Source organism: Triticum aestivum, chromosome 1B (assembly GCF_018294505.1).
Source record: "Triticum aestivum cultivar Chinese Spring chromosome 1B, IWGSC CS RefSeq v2.1, whole genome shotgun sequence".
Lineage (NCBI taxonomy): Eukaryota > Viridiplantae > Streptophyta > Magnoliopsida > Poales > Poaceae > Triticum > Triticum aestivum.
This window is the reverse complement of record NC_057795.1, coordinates 536,132,736-536,153,489: the sequence shown is the minus strand read 5'-3', so window position 1 is coordinate 536,153,489 and position 20,754 is coordinate 536,132,736. Positions and strand designations below refer to the sequence as shown.

The 20,754-nt window shown below is 44.2% G+C and overlaps 1 protein-coding gene across 2 annotated transcripts; it reads left to right on the top strand.

The window, feature by feature from the left end:
• Positions 1–11,641: 11,641 nt before the first annotated feature.
• LOC123136790 (ribonuclease P protein subunit p29) lies at positions 11,642–19,203 on the top strand. 2 transcript variants are annotated; one of them, XM_044556303.1, is made up of 9 exons: positions 11,642–12,157; positions 12,842–13,054; positions 13,161–13,205; positions 13,274–13,347; positions 13,439–13,701; positions 13,850–13,918; positions 18,000–18,058; positions 18,154–18,255; positions 18,747–19,203. In XM_044556303.1, exons 2-9 carry the CDS (start codon positions 12,847–12,849, stop codon positions 18,881–18,883), a joined length of 957 nt encoding a protein of 318 aa, XP_044412238.1. In that variant the 5' UTR covers positions 11,642–12,157; positions 12,842–12,846; the 3' UTR covers positions 18,884–19,203. The 2 variants fall into 2 exon arrangements, with proteins under 2 accessions (XP_044412238.1, XP_044412231.1); XM_044556296.1 differs by having other exon boundaries at positions 12,831–13,054.
• Positions 19,204–20,754: the final 1,551 nt, after the last annotated feature.

Sequence of the window (20,754 nt, the reverse complement as noted above, 5' to 3'; positions counted from 1 at the left end):
ACATTTTCATCGCGTCATAACTCTGCACCTGTGACTCCGTTTTGGGCGTGTAGCATATCAAATTGTTCGCCTCGACGAGTACTTCATTTCATTCCATTGCATCATGTTCATTTGAGTCCATCTTGATGCCTGAATCATCGTTACAAGAGTGCATGTTGCTGTTAATCTGCTGAAACTATTATAACATGCTCATTTGTCATTTTTGCCATGTTTGATGTGTGCATCCTATGAGGTTGATGTCTACATGTGTTTCGATATATGCCATGCCATCTTTCCAGGGGTGTATGCCATGTATTTGTTTGATTAATGTGGTGACTAGCACAAGCATATAAACTAGGCCTCGTGATGTTGCTGATTTCAGTCCCTGTTCTGCTGTTATTTTTATGCCATGTAAACTTGATGCTACAGAGAGATCCATGCTTATTTTGAGATACTTCATTAAGGATGTTTTGTACATATGGTTATGAGCTATCCATCCATGCCCCTTGTTGCATTTATAGCTTGCTTTACATTGTTCATATCTTGCTCCAAAGTTGCTAAATGATGTTGCTGTCAGCCTGTTAACAGGAAGTTCAGTTTTGCCATGTGATTTCCTAGTGATCCATGCACTCTATGAACTTGCTCTTGACATGCTTTGCTTCATAAACATGTCTTCTTCCTGTTGGTTGCCTTGCCATGCCATTTATTGCTCGGTACTGAGTGGTTCAAGCTCACCAACATGCCTACTTATTGTTGTTCCTGCCATGTATGAATCTGTCATATAACTTGTCATGTTTACATGGGTGCCATCATATTTTCTGTGCCTTTTTGGCTCTTGGTCAGTAAGAGACTTTTGTTATATGCAATTAGTAGATTCATGACATGCCTTTGTTTGCCATGATAAGTTCCTGTAACATGTTGTTTGATAGCTCTAAACATTACAACCTGATGTTATTTCCTGATATGTCTGAAACTGTTATTATTTGCAATCTTGCCATGTCATTTTGAGCATATTCTAGTGATTTCTGGAGATATCTCAGTGTTCATGTTTTGTTATGCTTTACCTGTACTTCATGCCCATGCCTTTTGTTATTACGTTGAGATGTTGTAGCTTGTTGTTTTGATGCTTGCAATATGCCTAGTTGCTATTTTGGACAGATTGTTGCTATAACTTGTATAGTGCGTATGTGTTGCACCGTTGCCCCGTTTTGAGTGTGCTCTATATGAAACTTGCTTGATTTTGCATGTAGTTTCATATTATCATGTTGCATCCTTGTTTTGAGGTGTTTGCTTGATGTTTGTATGCATTTTGCATCAATGCCATGTTTAACTTGTTTTGCTCATATCTTCTAGGCCGTAGCTCCAAATCTAATGAACTTTATATGTAACTTGACTAGAATCTCATGTAGATCATCTTGGTGCATCTTAACTTGCTGTTTAACAACTTGAACATAAGGTTTATTCAGATATGGACCAATTTCGAAAATTTGCATATGAGGACTTACCGGAATAGTTATATGTTGTTGCCGGACTCATTTAAACTTGCCTTGATGTGTTGTTCTTGTTTGCATCATCTCTTGCCATGAGTAGCTTCATGTAGCTTTGCCATGCATCATGCTTGTTGTGCATCATGCCTTGTTCATGTGTGGTGTGTTTACCATGTTGTGTGCTTCTTTTCGATAGTTCTTGTATCGTTGCGATCGTGAGGATTCATTCATCTACGCTTGGTTTGTCTTCGTGGCTTCATCCGTTCGTCTTCTTCATGGACTCGTTCTTCTTCCTAGCGGGATTTCAGGCAAGATGACCGCTACCCTGGATCTCACTACTATCATTGCTATGCTAGTTGCTTCGTTCTATCGCTTTGCTGCGCTACCTATCTTTTTCTCATCAAGCCTCCCAACTTGCCATGAACCTCTAACCTTTGACACCCTTCCTAGCAAACCATTGTTTGGCTATGTTACCGCTTTGCTCACCCCTCTTATAGCATTGCTAGTTGCAGGTGAAGTTGAAGATTGCTCCATGGTGGACAGGATTATGTTGGGATATCACAATATCTCTTATTTTAATTAATGCATCTATATACTTGGTAAAGGGTGGAAGACTCGGCCTTATGGCTGGTGTTTTGTTCCACTCTTGCTGCCCTAGTTTCCGTCATACCGGTGTTATGTTCCCGGATTTTGCGTTCCTTACGCGGTTGGGTGATTTATGGGACCCCCTTGACAGTTCGCTTTGAATAAAACTCCTCCAGCAAGGCCCAACCTTGGTTTTACCATTTGCCTCACCACCACCTATACTTTTCCCTTGGGAGTCACCCTCTCGAGGGTCATCTTTATTTTAGCCCCCCCGGGCCAATGCTTGTCTAAGTGTTGGTCCAAACCGAGCGATGTCCGGCGCCCCCTGGGCAACCAGGGTCTATGCCAACCCGATGTCTTGCTCATCCGGTGTGCCCTGAGAACGAGATATGTGCAGCTCCTATCGGGATTTGTCGGCACAGCGGGCGGTCTTGCTGGTCTTGTTTTACCATTGTCGAAATGTCTTGTAAACCGGGATTCCGAGACTGATCGGGTATTCCTGGGAGAAGGTATATCCTTCGTTGATCGCGAGAGCTTATCATGGGCTAAGTTGGGACACCCCTGCAGGGTTTAAACTTTCGAAAGCCGTGCCCGCGGTTATGGGCAGATGGGAATTTGTTAATGTCCGGTTGTAGATAACTTGACACCAGATCCGAATTAAAATGCATCAACCGCGTGTGTAGCCATGATGGTCTCTTCTCGGCGGAGTCCGGGAAGTGAACACGGTTTCTGGGTTATGTCTGACGTAAGTAGGAGTTAAGGATCACCTCTTGATCATTGCTAGCTTTACGACCGTTCTGCTTGTTCTCTTCTCGCTCTTATTTGCATATGTTAGCCACCATATTTGCTTAGCCGCTGCTGCAACCTCACCACTTTACCCCTTCCTTTCCCATTAAGCTTTGCTAGTCTTGATACCCATGGTAATGGGATTGCTGAGTCCCTGTGGCTCATAGATTACTACAACAACAGTTGCAGGTACAGGTTTCGCGATGATCTTGACGCGAGAGCGATGTTTGCTTGTTTTGGAGTTCTGCTTCTGCTTCTTCTTCGATCAGGGGATAGGTTCCAGGTCGGTAGCCTGGTCTAGCAGGGTGGATGTCGTTTGAGTTTCTGTTTGTGTTCCATCCGTAGTCGGATGTTGATCTCTTGTAAGATGATGTTGTATTCGTGTGGCATTGTATGTCTTTTGTATGTATCCCCATCTATTATGTAATGTTGATGTAATGATATCCACCTTGCAAAAGCGTTTCAATATGCGGGTCTATCCTTGGTGGGACCTTCGAGTTCCTTTTGGATAGGGTCGCAGCGTGACAATATATGCTTGTTGCATGAATGAATATATAGAGAAATCTCAAACTAGTTTATATCAACCAATATATGCAATGAAATTCAAAGTTCATTCACACATGCATATATTGTGGGGGAGCTTACTCTATATATTGCGGTCTTACTAACATCAAATGCTTGTGTAGTGTTTTGATGTTAGTACAACCGGTTTTGATATCATCAAGTTTCTTTGTGGATAATTGATGCTACCAAAATTGCGTGCTTGTTTAAAAATTCATTATATGAACCCTCTTGTTGAGATTGTCATCAATTACCAAAATGGGGGAGATTGAAAGTACATGTTGTCCCCATGTGTGGTTTTGGTAATTAATGACAATCGTTATGGACTAATGTTTTCATTAAGATATACATTTGAAGGTTAGTCCCATAGGAATATGATTGAATAATAATGGAAGACAACTCCTTTGAAGCAACAATTACATTGAGATGATCAAAATGAAGTTCATTGGAGTATCTTAAGGGTTGCCATGCTTAGAGCAATGGTTTGATCCATAATGGATCAAGATCTTAAAAGGATGATTTGAATGATGAACTCTAGGAGTGGCTCAAAGATATGATCATAATGGACTCATGTGTTGAGTCATGATTGATCAAGTATTCAAGCAAGCTATTCAAGTGAAGAATTCAATATACCCTTCAAGACTTCAAGATTAAACATGGAGTAGAGATATAGGTTGACCAAGATGAAGCTCAAAGATCGAACTCTAAATGATCAACACACGAGCGCCAAATGATGCACCACATAGGATCTTGTGGTATGATAAGATATTATCAATTGCACTCTATGTACTAACCCATACTATGTGTTGTCTATGTTTTTGAGGGTTTGGTGATTCTCATGGGCTCGCATCGAGAAAGAGATTTCAAGTGTCCATGAGAGGATTCCATCAAGTGTTGGTGATCATGGTTGACAAGGGCAAGTTCAAGATAACCATCCCAAAGGATTACATGCTTGAAGCTTGTGGATGATCACATGATGGACAAGTGAAGATGAATACAAAGCAAAGCTTCCCCACATTGTGTATGGGGGAGAGACTTGAAGACTTCACCAATGTCTTGCCTTCATCTTGAGCCAAGAAGAAACATCAACATCAAGCTCAAGTGAACGGCTCATGTCAAAGGTATTAGTTCCTTTGACGTTAGTGTTGTGGAGTGATGACCACCAAAGAAACATATACACTGAAGAAAGGATTCTTGATAGCTATGTAGTGTAGCTATTTTTATGATTCTTGAGTTATAGGGATCCCGCACTATTAAGAGAGGATCAAAGGGGTTTGTGATGGATTTGCTCAAGTCAACATCTTCAATACACAATTCCAGTCATATCCTATATACCAAAGAAAAGCCAAAGCCAAATAGTTTCCCAAAATATATGATCTAACCTTTGCATAATATGAACCCTCCATTTTGGTTTATTTTGGGTGGTTCTCTATCTGAGGACTTGGAGCTTTTCCATAGCTTCAAAACGAGCCCAAGATCATCCAAATCGGAGTCCGAATGTGAAAGTTATGCATGTTTTAGTTTTGGGGTTCCTACTGTTATTTTGGCCGGACGTCCGGTAACGTCTGGAAATCTGGTGCGCCAATCCAGAATCAAACGGATGGAAATCCGGTAAGTAACGGACGTCCGAAAAATGTTGGACGTCCGTCAAACCTGTTTCGCAAATATCCTGATACATTCATCTGATGGCATGCTACAGCCGTCGGACGTCCGGTGTTCCACCGGACGTCCGGTGCCTGTTTTGCCACCGGACGTCCGACACTTTCCTGAGCAGAATTCTGCCCCAACGGCCATTTGGGGCCACACTATAAATACCCCTTCACTACTTCGTGGAGGGGTTGAGCAACACAACTATCTTGACCGACACTTGAAGAAAAGCTTCCTCTCCTTTCTCCTACCTCAAATCTTAGATCCCGGAGAGATTTGTGAGAGTTCTTGAGATAGATTCCACTCAAGTGAAGATCCACTTCCTCTCCTTCTCTTGACCAAAGGAATTCATGATCTGAGCAAGTCTTGAGCATTTCCCCCTTGATCTTGTTACTCTTGGAGGTTGGAGACTCCTAGGCGGTAGGAGTGCTCCAGTGAGGAATCAACTTGTGATTTGTCCCCCGGAAAGTTTGTGAAGGTTTGGAGGCCACCTCAAGGTCTACCACTAGTGGTTGGGAATCGCCTTCGTGGTGATATCTCAAGGAGAATAGGGTGAGCCTTCGTGGCATCAGTGTGCCTTCGTGGTAACATCCACCTCTCTAACGGGGACTAGCTTCCCTCCAAGGAAGTGAACATCGGGATACATCATCGTCTCCGTGACTTCGGTTATCCCTAACCCTAACTCTTTACTTGTGGTTTACCTTGGTCACTTGACCGTGCATTCACTATTCTTGTTGTCCTCATTATATTGTGTTGGTTACCATATCGTAGAGATTATTTAGGCCAACACTTTATAGTCCGCAATTCATACTTCCTACTATTGTTCTATCTTGTATTTAGTGCGAATTGCTAGCTTGTGACATATCTTGTGTAAGCTTGTAGTGCTTACTTGAGTTTGCTTGTATCATTCAATTCCATATATTGTGATAAAATTTGTGTAAGCTTGTATTGCCTACTTGTGGGTGAGTGTATTATTCATTTCCATCTCTCGTGATGTACATTGAGTAAGTTTGTGTAACTTATAACTTACTTCTGCTTACTCATATCCTCGTTGTTCTCATCTTGTTTATGCTAAGTTGTTGGTACACTTAGTGAGCCTAGTATATTTTGGATTTGTGCTTGAAAAGTATCCGCTTAGTTTATTTCTGCATTAGGATATAGCAAAATCCGTAAAAGATTTTAAAACGCCTATTCACCCCCCCTCTAGGCGACATCGTGGTCCTTTCAACAGGACACCTCAAGGGTTTCTTCTCAGCCGATTCCCCTCTCGTTCCCCTCATCCGCCTGCTAAATCCCTAGCGCAATCTCTCATCTCCTTCCTTCTCGCTCGAATCCAACAGCTGCATCCTCTGCTCCCCTTACCTCTCGTCAAATTGCGACGACAAATTGGTTTCAGCCGCCATGTTCGGCGCGGGTAGCTCATCGGGGGCCGGTGCGGGTTGGCTCCCTTAGATCCAATGCCCCGATTGCAAGATTCGCCAGATTAGGCGGTTTGAGTCGACCACTGAAAAGCATCCTGGGTGGATCTTGTACAAGTGTATGAATCATAAGGTTAGTACAAGAACATTTACTGGATGTTGTTGTTAACTCTGCTTCCCTTTTCATTTGATTTTTAGATTGGTTCTTGATTTGATTTTGAGATATGTTCTTGATTTTGTCAAATAGGTAGGGAAGCAACCTTGCAACTTTTGGCACTGGGAAGCTAGTTATATTGATTATTTGAAGGAACATGGACATCTGAGTGGTGCATCTGTGGATAGTAAAGTAGTAGAGATGAAGAAAAAGAAGAACACGACAGAAGTGGATCCTGAAGATATGATGAAGATGCTGCTGCTGCTAAAATCACTTCCAGGAGATGTTGCAGACTTGGTTGTTGTAATGAAGATAGTAGTTGTACTGCTATTTGCAATTCTCTTTGTGTTAGTGTTAGTTCTAGTTAGGATGTGAGTGATGTCAATGTTGGCAATTGTTGCACTAAGTGAGAAGTAGACTTTTGTGTTGTTTGATGTGAGTGGTAATACAAACCTTTGTGCCAGTAATATTTGTGGAGATAATTTTGCTGTTGCAAATTAGAGAAGTGGAAAATGTTATTATATGGCATGAACTGATCAGACATTTTGCATTTGATAACATGCATTTGACTGTTGAACACTGACAAGAAGGAACAAGACTGAAATTTGAAAATGTGCAGTTGATAACACAGAACAGTACTGAACTGAACATGCATTTTACTGTAGCAGAAACTGGTCATTCATAGCTCCTTGATAACACACATAAGTAGTTCAAAAGCATACAATACTGAAAGGTTCATTGGCTTGCTGTTTGGCCTCCCTCATCACTTCAACTCTAGCTGCAAGATTTCCTAATCTTGTTACAGTGATGCTGCCTACAGATGGCATTGCATCTCTAGCTTCTTTAAGGAAAGAGCTTTCAGGCAATGGTCCTGGCATCTTTCTTTTCCTTTGTATAGGAGCCTGTAACAGTAGTGAAACATGAGAAATGTTTCACAGCAAGATCCTATTTTTAACAAGGTTCAATGGACATACCTCATTTCTCATGATTTCCATCATTGAATGTGGATGAAGAGCTCCAATTGGAGGCATGTCATGTTCCTGTGTGACAACAGGCTCCTCACTTGCCTGTGTCATTGATGGTCCAGGTGCTTGTTCTTGTGTTGTAGCCTACACATTTGCAACAAGGTAAAATGGATGTATTGAGCACTGAAATATTAGCCACAAGGTAAAACGGATGTATCGAGCACTGAAATATTAGCCACAAGGTAAAATGGATGTATTGAGCACTGAAATATTAGCCATAAGGTAAAATGGGTGTATCGAGCACTGAAATATTAGCCACAAGGTGAAATGGGTGTATCAAGCACTGGAATATTAGCCACAAGGTAAAATGGATGTATCGAGCACTGAAATATTAGCCACAAGGTAAAATGGGTGTATCGAGCACTGAAATATTAACCACAAGGTAAAATGGATGTATCGAGCACTGAAATATTTGGAAATGTTACCTGTGACAAAGTAGGTTCATGTTCTTATTCTTCAAATGTTGCTCTTGGCCTCTTCCTCATTTGCTTCTGCATAGGTTTTGCTGCAGGTAGGCCTTGCTTGAAGGCAGAGCATCCTTTCTTATTATGTCCAGGATTGTTGCAATGGCTGCAATGAATAATTGTGCCATGTCTTGTAATCTTTTTTCCTCCTTTCTTTGCTATTACCTCCTCTGGTTGCATTCTCCTATTCTTGGCCTTTCTCTAGTGCTTCCTCCTTAATGATCTGAATTGGTTTGATAGGACTAACAACAGTAGGCAGGTCTGCTACAGGAAACTCTATCACATCATCCCAGTCAAACTGCCTGAAGCTCTCATCATGATCAAGATACATTTGCAAAAACTTGTGCCCAAATGTTACATGTGCCCTCATGTTAATATAGTTGTCATTGCAAGTTATCTTCACAAGACCACCTTCAGTCATTGGTTTACCAGGCATGCAGTAATACATTTGCAATCTTCCCTTCACTTCATAGCCTAATTCTTCTACCAGATCTTCTAACTTCTCCACAGTAAGTGTATCCCCCTCAACATAATCATACCACATGTTTTCTCCATTGACATATGCACGATTTTTACCAACTCCAAGGAAATAACCACCAAAATTGATGCAAAGACTGAAGTTTGATAAGTAGTCAATTTCGTCTGCAGATTTACATAAAACCCTAGATTAACTGCCTCAAATCCATAGCAGAACAAAAACCCTAGCAGTAATGTCAAAATCTCAAGGCAAATAAGAGCGTGCAACCACCTAATCGACCTCAAATCGATTAGGGAGGTTCAGGGAGGAAACAGGGGCTTACCATACACGGGTGGTGGGTCTCCTTCTACTCGGCGACGAGGCGCCATGGTTCAAGTCGTCGACGAACCCTCTGGCCGTCGTCGCTCCGTCGGTGGATGCCTCTGCCGGTGGCGACGAAACCCTAGCCGATCAGCACCGCGATTGCCTCCCCTTTCCTTTCTCTTCTCCTCTGCCTCGGAGGCGTCGATGAAAAGGTGAAGCGTCTCGACCGAACAGGGGGGGAAATGCAAAATAGCTCGGTCGCCGCTCGCTTCTTTAAGTTCTATCGACGTGCCATGTCCAGCTGGCGAGTCAAAGCGGTTTTCTGGTCAAATCGGGCCGATACGAGCCGAAATGGTATGGGTTACCGTATAATGACCCGGTTCAGCGAGCCCCGTGACCGTAACTTGCGATTTCGTGAATACAGTGACCAAAGTGAACCCTAGAGTCAAGTTCAGTTACTGTAGATGTAATTCTCTCTTCATAAATTGAAATTTTAACAAAAATTTTAAAACTCATAAAAAATTATTCAAAATGGACCACATTTGAAAACCATCGTTATCAGAAACAAAGATATGAATATTCAACTTTATTTGAAATTTTTGTTCAAAAACATGAAATATTAAAAATCAAAAGCCAAAAGGGAAAGGGGGATGCGTGTCCCTGCACCGACGTTACAAATCGCCTCCCAGTATTTTAGCTTGCTTTAATCAGAAAAAGGGTTTCATAGGCTTTACTCAGATTTTTGGGGATTTTTATTTTGATAAATACTTCATATGTTCATAATATAAGACGTTTTAGAAACTTGTATGTTGAGTTTAAAATAAAAAGCCAGTATAGGACATTTTAGATTCAACATAAAAGCCAGCCTAGAAAAACGTCTTATAATATAAGCCTGTATAAAATGTCCTGTATTGGTGAACGTCTTATAATATAAGCTTGCCTAGAAAAACTTGTATAAAAAGCCAGCCTAGAAAAACCCATACAGGCTTACAGCCCAACGAGGATTGCTCTATTCTAGCCCGTCAGACTACTATCCTCGCCTACAGGATGCCAGCCCAGTAGGACATGGCTCTGCAAAAACTGTCGTCACTCAATTTTTTCTTTTACTTATAATTTAAATGCATATATTTCAAGAACTTAATTTACTTAAGGAATTTAAAAACGACGAATTAAAACAATTAACATGGTATACAATAATTATAAGCGCAGTTTTAAGAAATGTTGGTAACTTTCAAGAAAATGTTGGTGAAAACGAAAAAATGTCCCCGTGTTTCAAAAATATATATGCATTTTTGATAAAAATGTGTATACAATGTAAAAAAAATGTTTGCATAATGTGAAAAATGTTTCGAACCATTCAAAAATTGTATGTGACATTTTATGAAAATATTCCGCCATTTCAACAAAACTTTCATGACATTTTTTTTAAATGTACTACTCCACCCATGCTAAAGCAACGACACTTATTTTGTAGCGGAGTTGGTACAATGTAAAAAAATGTTCATGTAGTTAAAAAAATGTTTGTTTTCATTAAAAATGTATGTCACATTTTTATTAAAATAATAATCATGTGTTTCTAAGAAATGTCTGAGATTTTCAAAAATGTGCCATGTGTATTTCGAAAATGGTATTGTGTATTTGAAAAAGTGTTCAAAGGATGTATTTTTAAATAATTGTAGACCATGTATTTGAAAAATGTCCAATGTGTACCAATTTTTTAACAAGTGCTCTAAAAATGTACATTGTGTAATGAGAAAACAGTAGACATGTATTAACATATACTCCCTTCGTTTTTAAATATTTGTCTTTCTAGAGATTTCAACAAGCGACTACATACGAAATAAAATGAGTGAATCTACATTCTAAAATATGTCTACATACATCCGTATGTTGTAGTCCATTTGAATGTCTAGAAAGACAAATATTTAGAAACGAAGAGAGTAAAACAATAATAACCGACAAATTAACAGGAATAAAAGCAAAGAAACCCAAGAAGGAAACAAAAACACAAAGTATAATGAAGAAAGAAAACCAAAAAAATAAAAGGCGGCTGAGTCATCCGCCTAACCAACCGTTAGATTTGTGTGCTGGTGGCTATACGACCGTAGCAAGGCCACAACATTACTCAGCGTGCGGCAGCTTCAACACAACACTGATGGTATTCGACAAAAGCGGTTGGTGGGACCCTTGGGGAAAAATGGAGAGAATGGTGGCTCATGGGGTCGCGCTAGAGGATAAGAAGATAAGAGAGCGGGTTTTTTATTTTGTATTTTTCATCTAATTCTATTTTCTACTATCTATCACCACTTAAATTAAGCCTCATAACTCAACGACATCATTTCAAGTATGAAATTACTTTTTTTTTTGAACTGAAGTATGAAATTACTTACCACACATACCATGTGGTGATAAGAGAGCGGTTGGTGGGACCCGTGGGGACGCGTGGGTGTGTGGACACCAACTACGTCCACAGCTGGCGTCGCGCGATCAAAGTGCATTGGACGGCTAGCGGCGCGGTTTAAGCCAGGCAAAGTTCAGTCAGCTTAGAATAAACGTTTTTCAAAATAAAAACAACGAGAAAACAAAGAAAACCAAAAGTAAAATAAAAAAGTAAAACGGAAGAAAACAGATGATGAAAAATCAAAGAACCCGAAGAAAACTGAGCAGAGTGAACGTACAGCGCGCAACGAAAAAACGGCACTAATGGGCGGCCCGTTTGTCGTCGTCTGTAGGCGATTCCTATTAGCCCTGGAGGCCCGTCAGATCGTCACCGTGCGGCCGTGCCCTGTCGAACGAAGTCGCCGAACGCCGCTCCCTCCGCCGCCGTCTCTACGACTGGCGCCCCACCTCGCACCTCCCCTTGCTCCCCAGCCTCGCCCCCCGTCCTCACTACCGGCTGCCTCGCCTCCACTACTGCCCCGGGTCCCGGCGGCTCGATACCCCTCCCCTTGCTCTTGCTCGCCTGTCCCCATCCCCCGTCCTCACCCTCGGCTCGGCGGCGGCCCGCGGAGCGCGGAGCGCCGGTGCCTGACTTCGAACTTGGCAACCTCCGGTGAGAACTCCGAGCAGTCTTGCCGTCTTGTCCATTACATCTGGAGAGCAGTGACACCCTGAAGACCTGAACGGCTGAACGAGCTGAGCAGCCGACGAGGCGACGACGGCCTCCTCCGCTGCGCCCCCGCTCCGTGATTCTTTCGCCGCCAGCTGTGTGTTGCTTGACTGTGTGGCCTGCTGGTGCCTACTGCTGCCGCGGCGCCCCTCCTCTCGCTGGTAATTTTGTCTTTGGCGAATTGATGTATGGATTGTCTGATTGTCACAGTGCATAGATGATTTAAATTTTGAACTGAAATTAAAATGGAATACAGTGTTATGTGAGTATGTGTAATCTGTTGATGGAACTCGAATTGATTCATTTTGCGGAAATAGAAATTGGTGTATGCATTGTCTGATTGTCGCATGTCTAGATGACCTGTAGTTTTGTCATGTTTTATCTTTTTTTGTTAGATTGTTATAAGCACCGGGGGTTAAATTCTAGATTTATTGAGAAATCGAGCTTTATTTTGTATGTTTTTCACACTAGGTATTTTTCTGGAATGTTATGGGATATTTTGGGGGTGTTATAAGTGCCAAAGTTTTCCATGTTGACGGGAAAAAATTCGCCCGGGGTTTGCTTTAATCCTGGCTCACTGGTTAGTCCGTTAGTGTGATTAGAAACTACTCTTTCAGACTTTCACTACTTCAATGTTCAGTCTTCAGAGCTAGTTGGTAGTTGCAAATTTCAAACATATATAGTGAACTCTATTGCTGTGAGACATGATTAAACTATTTATATTGCTCATTTGGTCAATTTCGTATTACTCGTGTGATGTCGATTTTTTTAAGGTGGCACACCCTATGATTTGTTCCTGTCCCCACCACTGCTCTTAGCTTGCTTTAATCTCAGATCTGGCGTAGGATCAATGTCAACTATTTCTGATCAGAAGAAACGGACCTTAGAAGCTATTCAACAACGGTATGCAGCAGCTAAAGCTAAGAAGCTGCAAGATGAACAGCCCAAGTGCCCGAAGACCAAAGAGAGTACCCCCAAGCCCAAGTTTGATGCACAGAGGAAAGGAAAAACTCCTGAATCCACTCCTCGAACTTCTGGCCAGCTGCCTAAATTTAGAGGTTTTTATTTTTATTTTTATTTTTGTTCATCATTCTCCATTTCATTAGTGCACATTTTATATACGTCCCCAATTTGTCTTATACTGCTGCTGCTGCTGCTTCTCAGCTCAAGGAAACTCCAGTCATCAACAAAAGCCTTCTGCCTCCTCAGGTAAACCTATATCTGTGTGTGCGTGTGACTTTGTCCTGAAATTAACTGATAGCTTTTTGACCTTTTAGGTGGAGAAATCAACCCTATATACTCTGAGATTTCATTTGCTCTTCATGAAAATTTGTCCCAAGATGACTATGCGGTAAGTACCCATGGTATGTGTTATGGTCTCAAATTTAACTTTATATGGTTTGAAATATCCTTTAATATTTTTTGGGTGAACTTTGGTGTAGGATCCCGACAGCACAGACGTAGTTCAAAATGTCATATATGATATAATTCAGAAAGGTGGAGAAGCCGGGAAAATTTCCAAGGGATCGAAAAAGTTAAAGTTGGATAGAGGGATTCTTTTGGATAACTATGTTCAAAGGGGTCCTATATTAGTGGATGCACAATCACGATCTTTGTTGATCCACTCGAAGCGATCAAAAAGGCACATGTCACTGAAGCAACATAAGAAATGTGGGTCATTTGATTTACATGATACATTCCGCAGGTAATCCTTGTTCAGGTTTAGTATAAGTTTTCTTCTCCTATCATCACATTTTCATGATATGACTGAAATATTTATATCCTTGCTAAGATCCCCACATGGGGTATCTTTGGAGTTATGCAGTTTTTACATGTGATTATTATTCTTGCAGGTTTGACCTCTATAAGCCAATGCATGAAATGTGGAAAGAGTATATGCGAGAGCTTACAAAAAGTACTCCGTATGGATCCCTCACTGTCTTTTCTTTCTGTTACTTTCAGGCCTCATTTACATCTCCACACTATTTGCTTTTACTAGGAAAGATAAAAAGGCTTGCAATTTATACATTGTTTTTACCATTTAATTCAACGCATGTAGTGCAAATTAGGAGGATTTGCAAATGTTTGTGCATAGTACCGGATTATTATGTTTAAAAAATAATGCTCCTTACCTACGTGGCCAAATATGTGGACTCAGGATCATGTCCCTTTGTCTACACATGTGAACTGTTTGACTCATAAATACGTACAGCTATGTTTTAAAGGCGTCCGTAAGGCGACGCCTAGGCGACGCCTAGGCGTCGAAGCGCTCCCCCTCCGCTTTGGAAAATCGACCGCTTTGGGCGCCTAGGCGTCCAAAGCGCCCGCCTAGGCGTCGCCTAGGCGCCAAAGCGCCCCCCCTCCCTAAGGCGGTAAGGCGTCGCCTTAAAAACATAGACGTACAGGATGGCAAAGTAGGCTGGACTAGTCATAAATAACATGCTTGAGATGTTATTAACCCCGTGAATGTTAGTTACATGTTTGTCTTGGGCGAAGAGATCCGACACGAGCAACCCTGATAGAAAGGCCTTGGCCTCCTTCACCATGCTTGTCTTCTGGACTATATGGAATGAGAGAAACGCGTGTGTTTTCCATCACAAGAGTGCTCCACCGCCAATCTTGCTCGCCAGCATCTTGAACAAGGCCAATTTGTGGTCCACCGCGGGGGCTAAACACCTAGGGAAAATTGTATCGTGAGAGTACTTGTCATGTGGTGTTTGTGGGGTATTTGTAAAACCTCTTCTCTCCTTAATTAATATATGAGGCAAATCTTTTGCCTCCTTTTTGAAAAAAAAATGTTAGTTACATGTCTTTAGATCAGTGTGCTAGTTTCTACGTCTCATCAGAAAACAAGTAAACTGGGTCACTCCTATAGGTGGACCCATATTTGTAAAGTCACCTCATACTTACGTGGCATGCTGGCACTCATGATTGGGTCCGAGATGTCAATTCACAGATTGGGTCAGTATAAGAATTAAGGCCCTGGTAAAAACCCAGCTTTTTGGTAATCTAGTAATAACGTGCAAACATTTGTAAACTCTGGTAATGTGCACAACAACTGTTGAATTATGAGGTAAAGACCGTGGTAGAAACTAGGGTTCTACTGGGTCTAGGCCGGAGGTTGTAGGGGAAGGAGGGAGCCGGTCGTGGACGAACTCGCGGCCGGCAGCGGCTGCGCACCGTCGTGCGCGAGGAGGCGGCGGCTGAGAGGGAGATGGCGCAGGGGAGGAGGCGGCTAGGGTTAGGTCACCCAACTCCCTAAGGAAGCCGAGCAAATATGATTGCTTCTTTGCTTGATTAGATTGATACATCTCCTCTCCTTATATAGAGAGGTTTACTTGACTCCCAAGCCCCTAATAACGATAATTGGCTAAGCCCTTAATAACGACAAGATAGACTGGGCCACAACTAACTGGGCTAAGCCCCTAACATGCTGGTCATAACATTTCTCCCCGCCCGCACAAACAGCTCGTCCTCGAGCTGGAAGGCGGGGAAGCGCTTGCGGAACTCCTCGAGGTGATCAACCGTCGCCAAACACCTCCGCGGCAGCTGGGGCGGGCAGGTCGCCGAGCCCGGCGGTGTCCTCCTCCTCCTCAATGTAGTCCGTAGCCTCCAGGTAGAAGAGTCGCGGGCAGATGTGGCCGGGCACGTAGGGCTCGTCGCAGTTGAAGCACAACCCTTGGCGGCGACGCTCGAGTTGCTCGGCCGGGGTGAGCCGGCGGAACGGGCGCGCCGCGGTCGCGGCGAGGGGTGCCGTGGAAGCCTGAGCAGGCCGACCCTGCGTGGGGACGTCCGTCCAGGGTGGTGGCCCAGCGGCCCGGGACGGTGACGCCTGCTGGATAGCCACCGCGCGGCGCTCGAACGCGCGGGCGTAGTACATGGCCGTCTGGAGGTCCTGGGGTCCCTGCAGCTCCACGTCCACGCGGATATGATCCGGCAGACAACCGATGAAGAGCTCAGCCCGCTGGCGAGCCGTCACGCCGGGTGCGTGGCATGCCAGGGCCTGAAAGCGGTCGGTGAAGTCCTGCACCGTAGAGGTGAAGGGAAGACGGCCCAACTCTGCCAGCCGGCTCCCGCGTATCGGCGGCCCGAAGCGAAGGAGGCAGAGCTCGCGAAAACGCTCCCATGGAGGCATGCCGCCCTCGTCCTGCTCGAGAGCGTAATACCAAGTCTGTGCGGCGCCTCGGAGGTGATATGAACCGAGACAGGTGCAGTCCGACGCGAGCGTACATTGCCCCCGGAAGAACTGGTCACACTGATTAAGCCAGTTGAGGGGGTCCTCGGCGCCGTCGTAGGTGGTGAAGGCGAGCTTGGCGAAGCGCGGCGCCGTCTGGTATGACCGCTGTGGGGGTACGGCTCAGCGGTGCTGGAGCAGCGGTGCTGGGTCGGTGATCATAGGGCCCCCCCATGGAACTGCATCGCGTCGAGGCCAACGTAGGGACCCGCGGAACTGGAGGATCCGCCGTACTGCGCCTGCTGTGACGTCACGTGCGGTGGTCCCGAGGCCATCGTGTAGACCGCTTGAGACGACGACTCGGTCAACCAAGCCGGTAGCGGGGACGACGAGGACGGGAACCGGACTTGGTGGAGCGGAACCCCCATCGGCGCGGTCGATGCGGGGCCGGAGCTGACCGGCGGTGGCTGCTGCAGTTGCTGCGGTGTTGCGCCGGGCGCGGCGGAGGCCGCCAGGAGCGGCTGCCACTGCAGCCAGGGCTGGGCGGTGGTGGCGATGGATGGTAGCTGCAGCGGCTGCTGCAGTGGCCCCGCGAGTGCGGCCAAGGCCGCCTGGTGCCGGCGGCTACCACGGCAGCGCGGGGCGGCCATGGGCGCTGGAGGCGCGTCCGCGTACGTGGAGGGCAGCGGCGGGCGGCGGCGGCGGCAGCTGCAGCTGTGTCCCAGCGGACGCCGCGGAGGCCCCTGGATGCGGCGAGTACCACGGTAGGGCCGGCGGCCGGTGGTGAGGTGGAGGGCGCCGGCATCTGGGCGGTGGCGGCGCCGGAGGATGCGACCAGCAGCGCGGACGGGGAGGGCAGCGGCGTGGTGGTGCCGGTCGGCAACGGAAGCGACAGGGTGGGCGACGGCGAAGACATGATCGGAACTGAGCTATCTGATACCAAACTGGTAGAAACTAGGGTTCTACTGGGTCTAGGCCGGAGGTTGTAGGGGAAGGAGGGAGCTGGTCGTGGACGAACTCGCGGCCGGCGGCGGCTGGGCACCGTCGTGCGCGAGGAGGCGGCGGCTGAGAGGGAGATGGCACAGGGGAGGAGGCGGCTAGGGTTAGGTCTCCCGACTCCCTAAGGAAGCCGAGCAAATATGATTGCTTCTTTGCTTGATTAGATTGATACATCTCCTCTCCTTATATAGAGAGGTTTACTTGATTCCCAAGCCCCTAACAATGATAATCGGGCTAAGCCCTTAATAACGATAAGATAGACTGGGCCACAACTAACTGGGCTAAGCCCCTAACATGCCGGTCATAACAGACTGCAATTTGTAAAAGAAAAGGCATTTGGTCTTTGGATCTTTTGCTGTTATTTGTCTCTTATTTTTAAATATACGACTTAATTGTTTTTAGATCTTTTGTAGTTGGTGTCTACTTTTGAAGGATCCAACTACTGATATATTGAATTGGTATATTTGTACAGCTGTGCTACTCTTTAATTATCAGTTTGTTTTGACTAATATTCACAGTACAGTAACTCACAGGCTTTATGCTGTTAGTAAGACCGAGCCCACCCAAAAATGATAATTGTATGGAAACTTATTGACTGTAGGGACTAGATTGTTGGTATTCATCTGATTGCCTCAAAAATAGCTTAATTAAGCTGTAATTGTATAAAATTATACTAAATAGAGTTCTGAGAAGATTAATAAATTTGAAAATTTGGACAATCAAATTCAAGAAATGTAATCAGTTTAACCTTTCCCAGATTTGGGCTAACCCTCTATTATGCCTTTTCAGTACAATGTATGAGGTATTGATGTTCCCTGTTTTCTTTATAGGAAAAAGCAATTGTCGGAAAACCTCCTTTCAGCAGATCTTCATGGGGCGCTTATAATAGGTGATTCATATACTTGACATAGTTGCATACTGGGTTATTAGACTGCCTGTATTGATCCTGTCATTGTTTTTGTGTTTTCTTTTGGTCATTCGCAGTGGCGCAATGCAAAGCAGCCTCATATGAAGGTGTAAGTGGCATCATGATTCGTGACACTGCAGAGACTTTTGGAATTATATCAGAGGACAACCGCTTCCGAGGTACCTACTATCCCACTTCGTAATGCAATACTTTGAATAGGCTTGGATGAAGTGATGTATAGTTTGCTTGAGAGCATGTCTTCTACAATCTTTTTTTTTTGTTTGGGAATATAGGGCTGTTGCAATCTTGTGTTGGATTTTCCTTTCTACTGCTAATATGATACTTCCTTTTCCCGTTGATTGTGCTAAATAATTTTAGTGTAACTCTCCATCCATATGGTTCGTGCTCTAAGAGACTGCGATGAAACGCATGCTTGTTTTTCTGGTGAGGTCCACACTTGAATTTTTCATGGCAGAAGTACAAGCGAACAGGGTTGTTCAGCTTCTTGCTCAAAACGTTGTATTTTACTCGCTCAACGGAACTGCTCTCCCCATAGGCTCGTTCTTGCCGTTATACTATGTTGTTTGTAGTCATGAATTTTAGTATTAAACTATTAATTACTGCAGACCTGATGGATTGCTTTCTAAGAAACTCACTTTCAAACCTGCAGTTGTACCGAAAGCTGGATCAGTTTTCGTCCTCCAAGCTGATTGCTGGAAGGTGACACTGATCGGCGACAAACTGTCACCAAAGGAGAAGTTGAATGAAAGCCAGCGTCTGCAGCGTGCGCAATCACTGATCAGATAGAGTTTTGACCCTGTTAGACCTTGTTTTCTGACAAATTTTGGCCCAGAGGAACCCCTACAGTTTTTCTTGTTTAGTCGTTCTTTCTGTTGATTAACATCAGTCTATCCCTTCATTGCTTAGGGCATGTACAATGGTTGATAAGATAGTCTTATCTTAAGTCTTGCATGTGATTTAGAGATGACAAAAAAATATGTCTACAATGCGTCATCTCTTAGCCTTATCTTCAATAACTAGCTATTCCTAAAAACGTGGTGAGACATATTGTACTAAGAGATCATCTCTTGTCTTCTCTTAAATAAGAGAAGATAAACCTTTTTTTATGATTTCTCTCTCATTCATTTCATCATTTATCCTACGTGGCATGCCTAAAATAGAACCATTGTATATGCACTTAGCACTTGGCAGTTCTTGTTGCTCCACATTGTAAGCCTGTCACTCCCGGCAAAGAGGCGACGATGAAAAATTCCTTAGTAAATTCGAACACGCTTCTTATGCAAGCTGCATCCTTGTAGGATAGCAACTACCATACCATGATCAATCACATGTCTTTATCGGGAAAAAAGAAGATCAATCGCCTGTCACTCCCGGCAAAGAGGCGACGATGAAAAATTCCTTAGTAAATTCGAACACGCTTCTTGTGCAAGCTGCATCCTTGTAGGATAGCAACTACCATACCATGATCAATCACATGTCTTTATCGGGAAAAAAGAAGATCAATCACAGGTGACCAGTTGAGTGAAAGTTTGGGTGCGTTGTCCTGTTTTCTTTTTTCTTTTTTTATACCATACATACACAAGCGCTCGTATGCACGCGCATACACTAACCCTATGAACGCACACATGCACACCCTATCCCTATGAGCACTTCCGAAAGACTGAGTCGGCATATCATCTTGAAATTTACGATGTCGTTGGGAGGTGCTGGCGCAGGCTGGAGAAATTCGGCGTGAGCTCGAGCATTTGCGCGCGCTCGGGACGGCATAGCTGGCCGGCGAGGCAGCGCACGGAGGCAGCGCACGGAGGCGCGGGGCACGGATCTGGCGCGGGAGTGAAAGTGCAATTATCCCCGAGTGGTTTTGGTAATGATTAACAATATATAGCTCATTGAACTAATGATATTTCAATATGAATATTTCAGGAAAGTTCAGTGATTGGCATGGCATGGATTAGGATTGTGGACCCCTCAAAATGCTAAGGACAAAGGATTGACTCAAGCTCTAAAGCTCAAGACTCTACATTTTACTTTTAGTGATCCAAGATCACATTGAGTCCATAGGAAAGCCAATACTATTAAAAGGGGATGAGGTGTTGCTTAATGGCTTACTTGCTCAAAATGCTTAGTGATATGCTCCAACAACCCTCAACCACTTTCTCATATCCACATATGTCCAAACCAAAAATCAAACTCGGCTCCACCGATTTGATCTATCCGGCGCCACCGAGTTCATTTGACATAGCCACTGCCAGAAACCCTAGTCACTTCAGTCTCACCGATAGGGATCTCGGTCTCACCGAGATGGGATTGCAAACTTTCTGTTTCCCTTCGTAACGTTTCGGTCTAACCGAGATGGGCGATCGGTCCCACCGAATTCGCAATGCAAACTCCCTGTTTCCCTTTCGTAACGTTTCGGTCCCACCGAGATGAGCGAATCGGTCCCACCGAGTTTGCCTGACCAGCTCTCTGGTTAGCTTATTACCAAAGTCGGTCCCACCGAGTTTGTGTAATTGGTCCAACCGAGATTACGTTATGCCCTAACCCTAACAAAATTGGTCCCACCGAGTTGACGTATTGGTCCCACCGAAATGCCTAACGGTCACATTATGAACTAAATCAGTCTAACCATGTTTTATGATTCGGTCCCACCGAGTTTG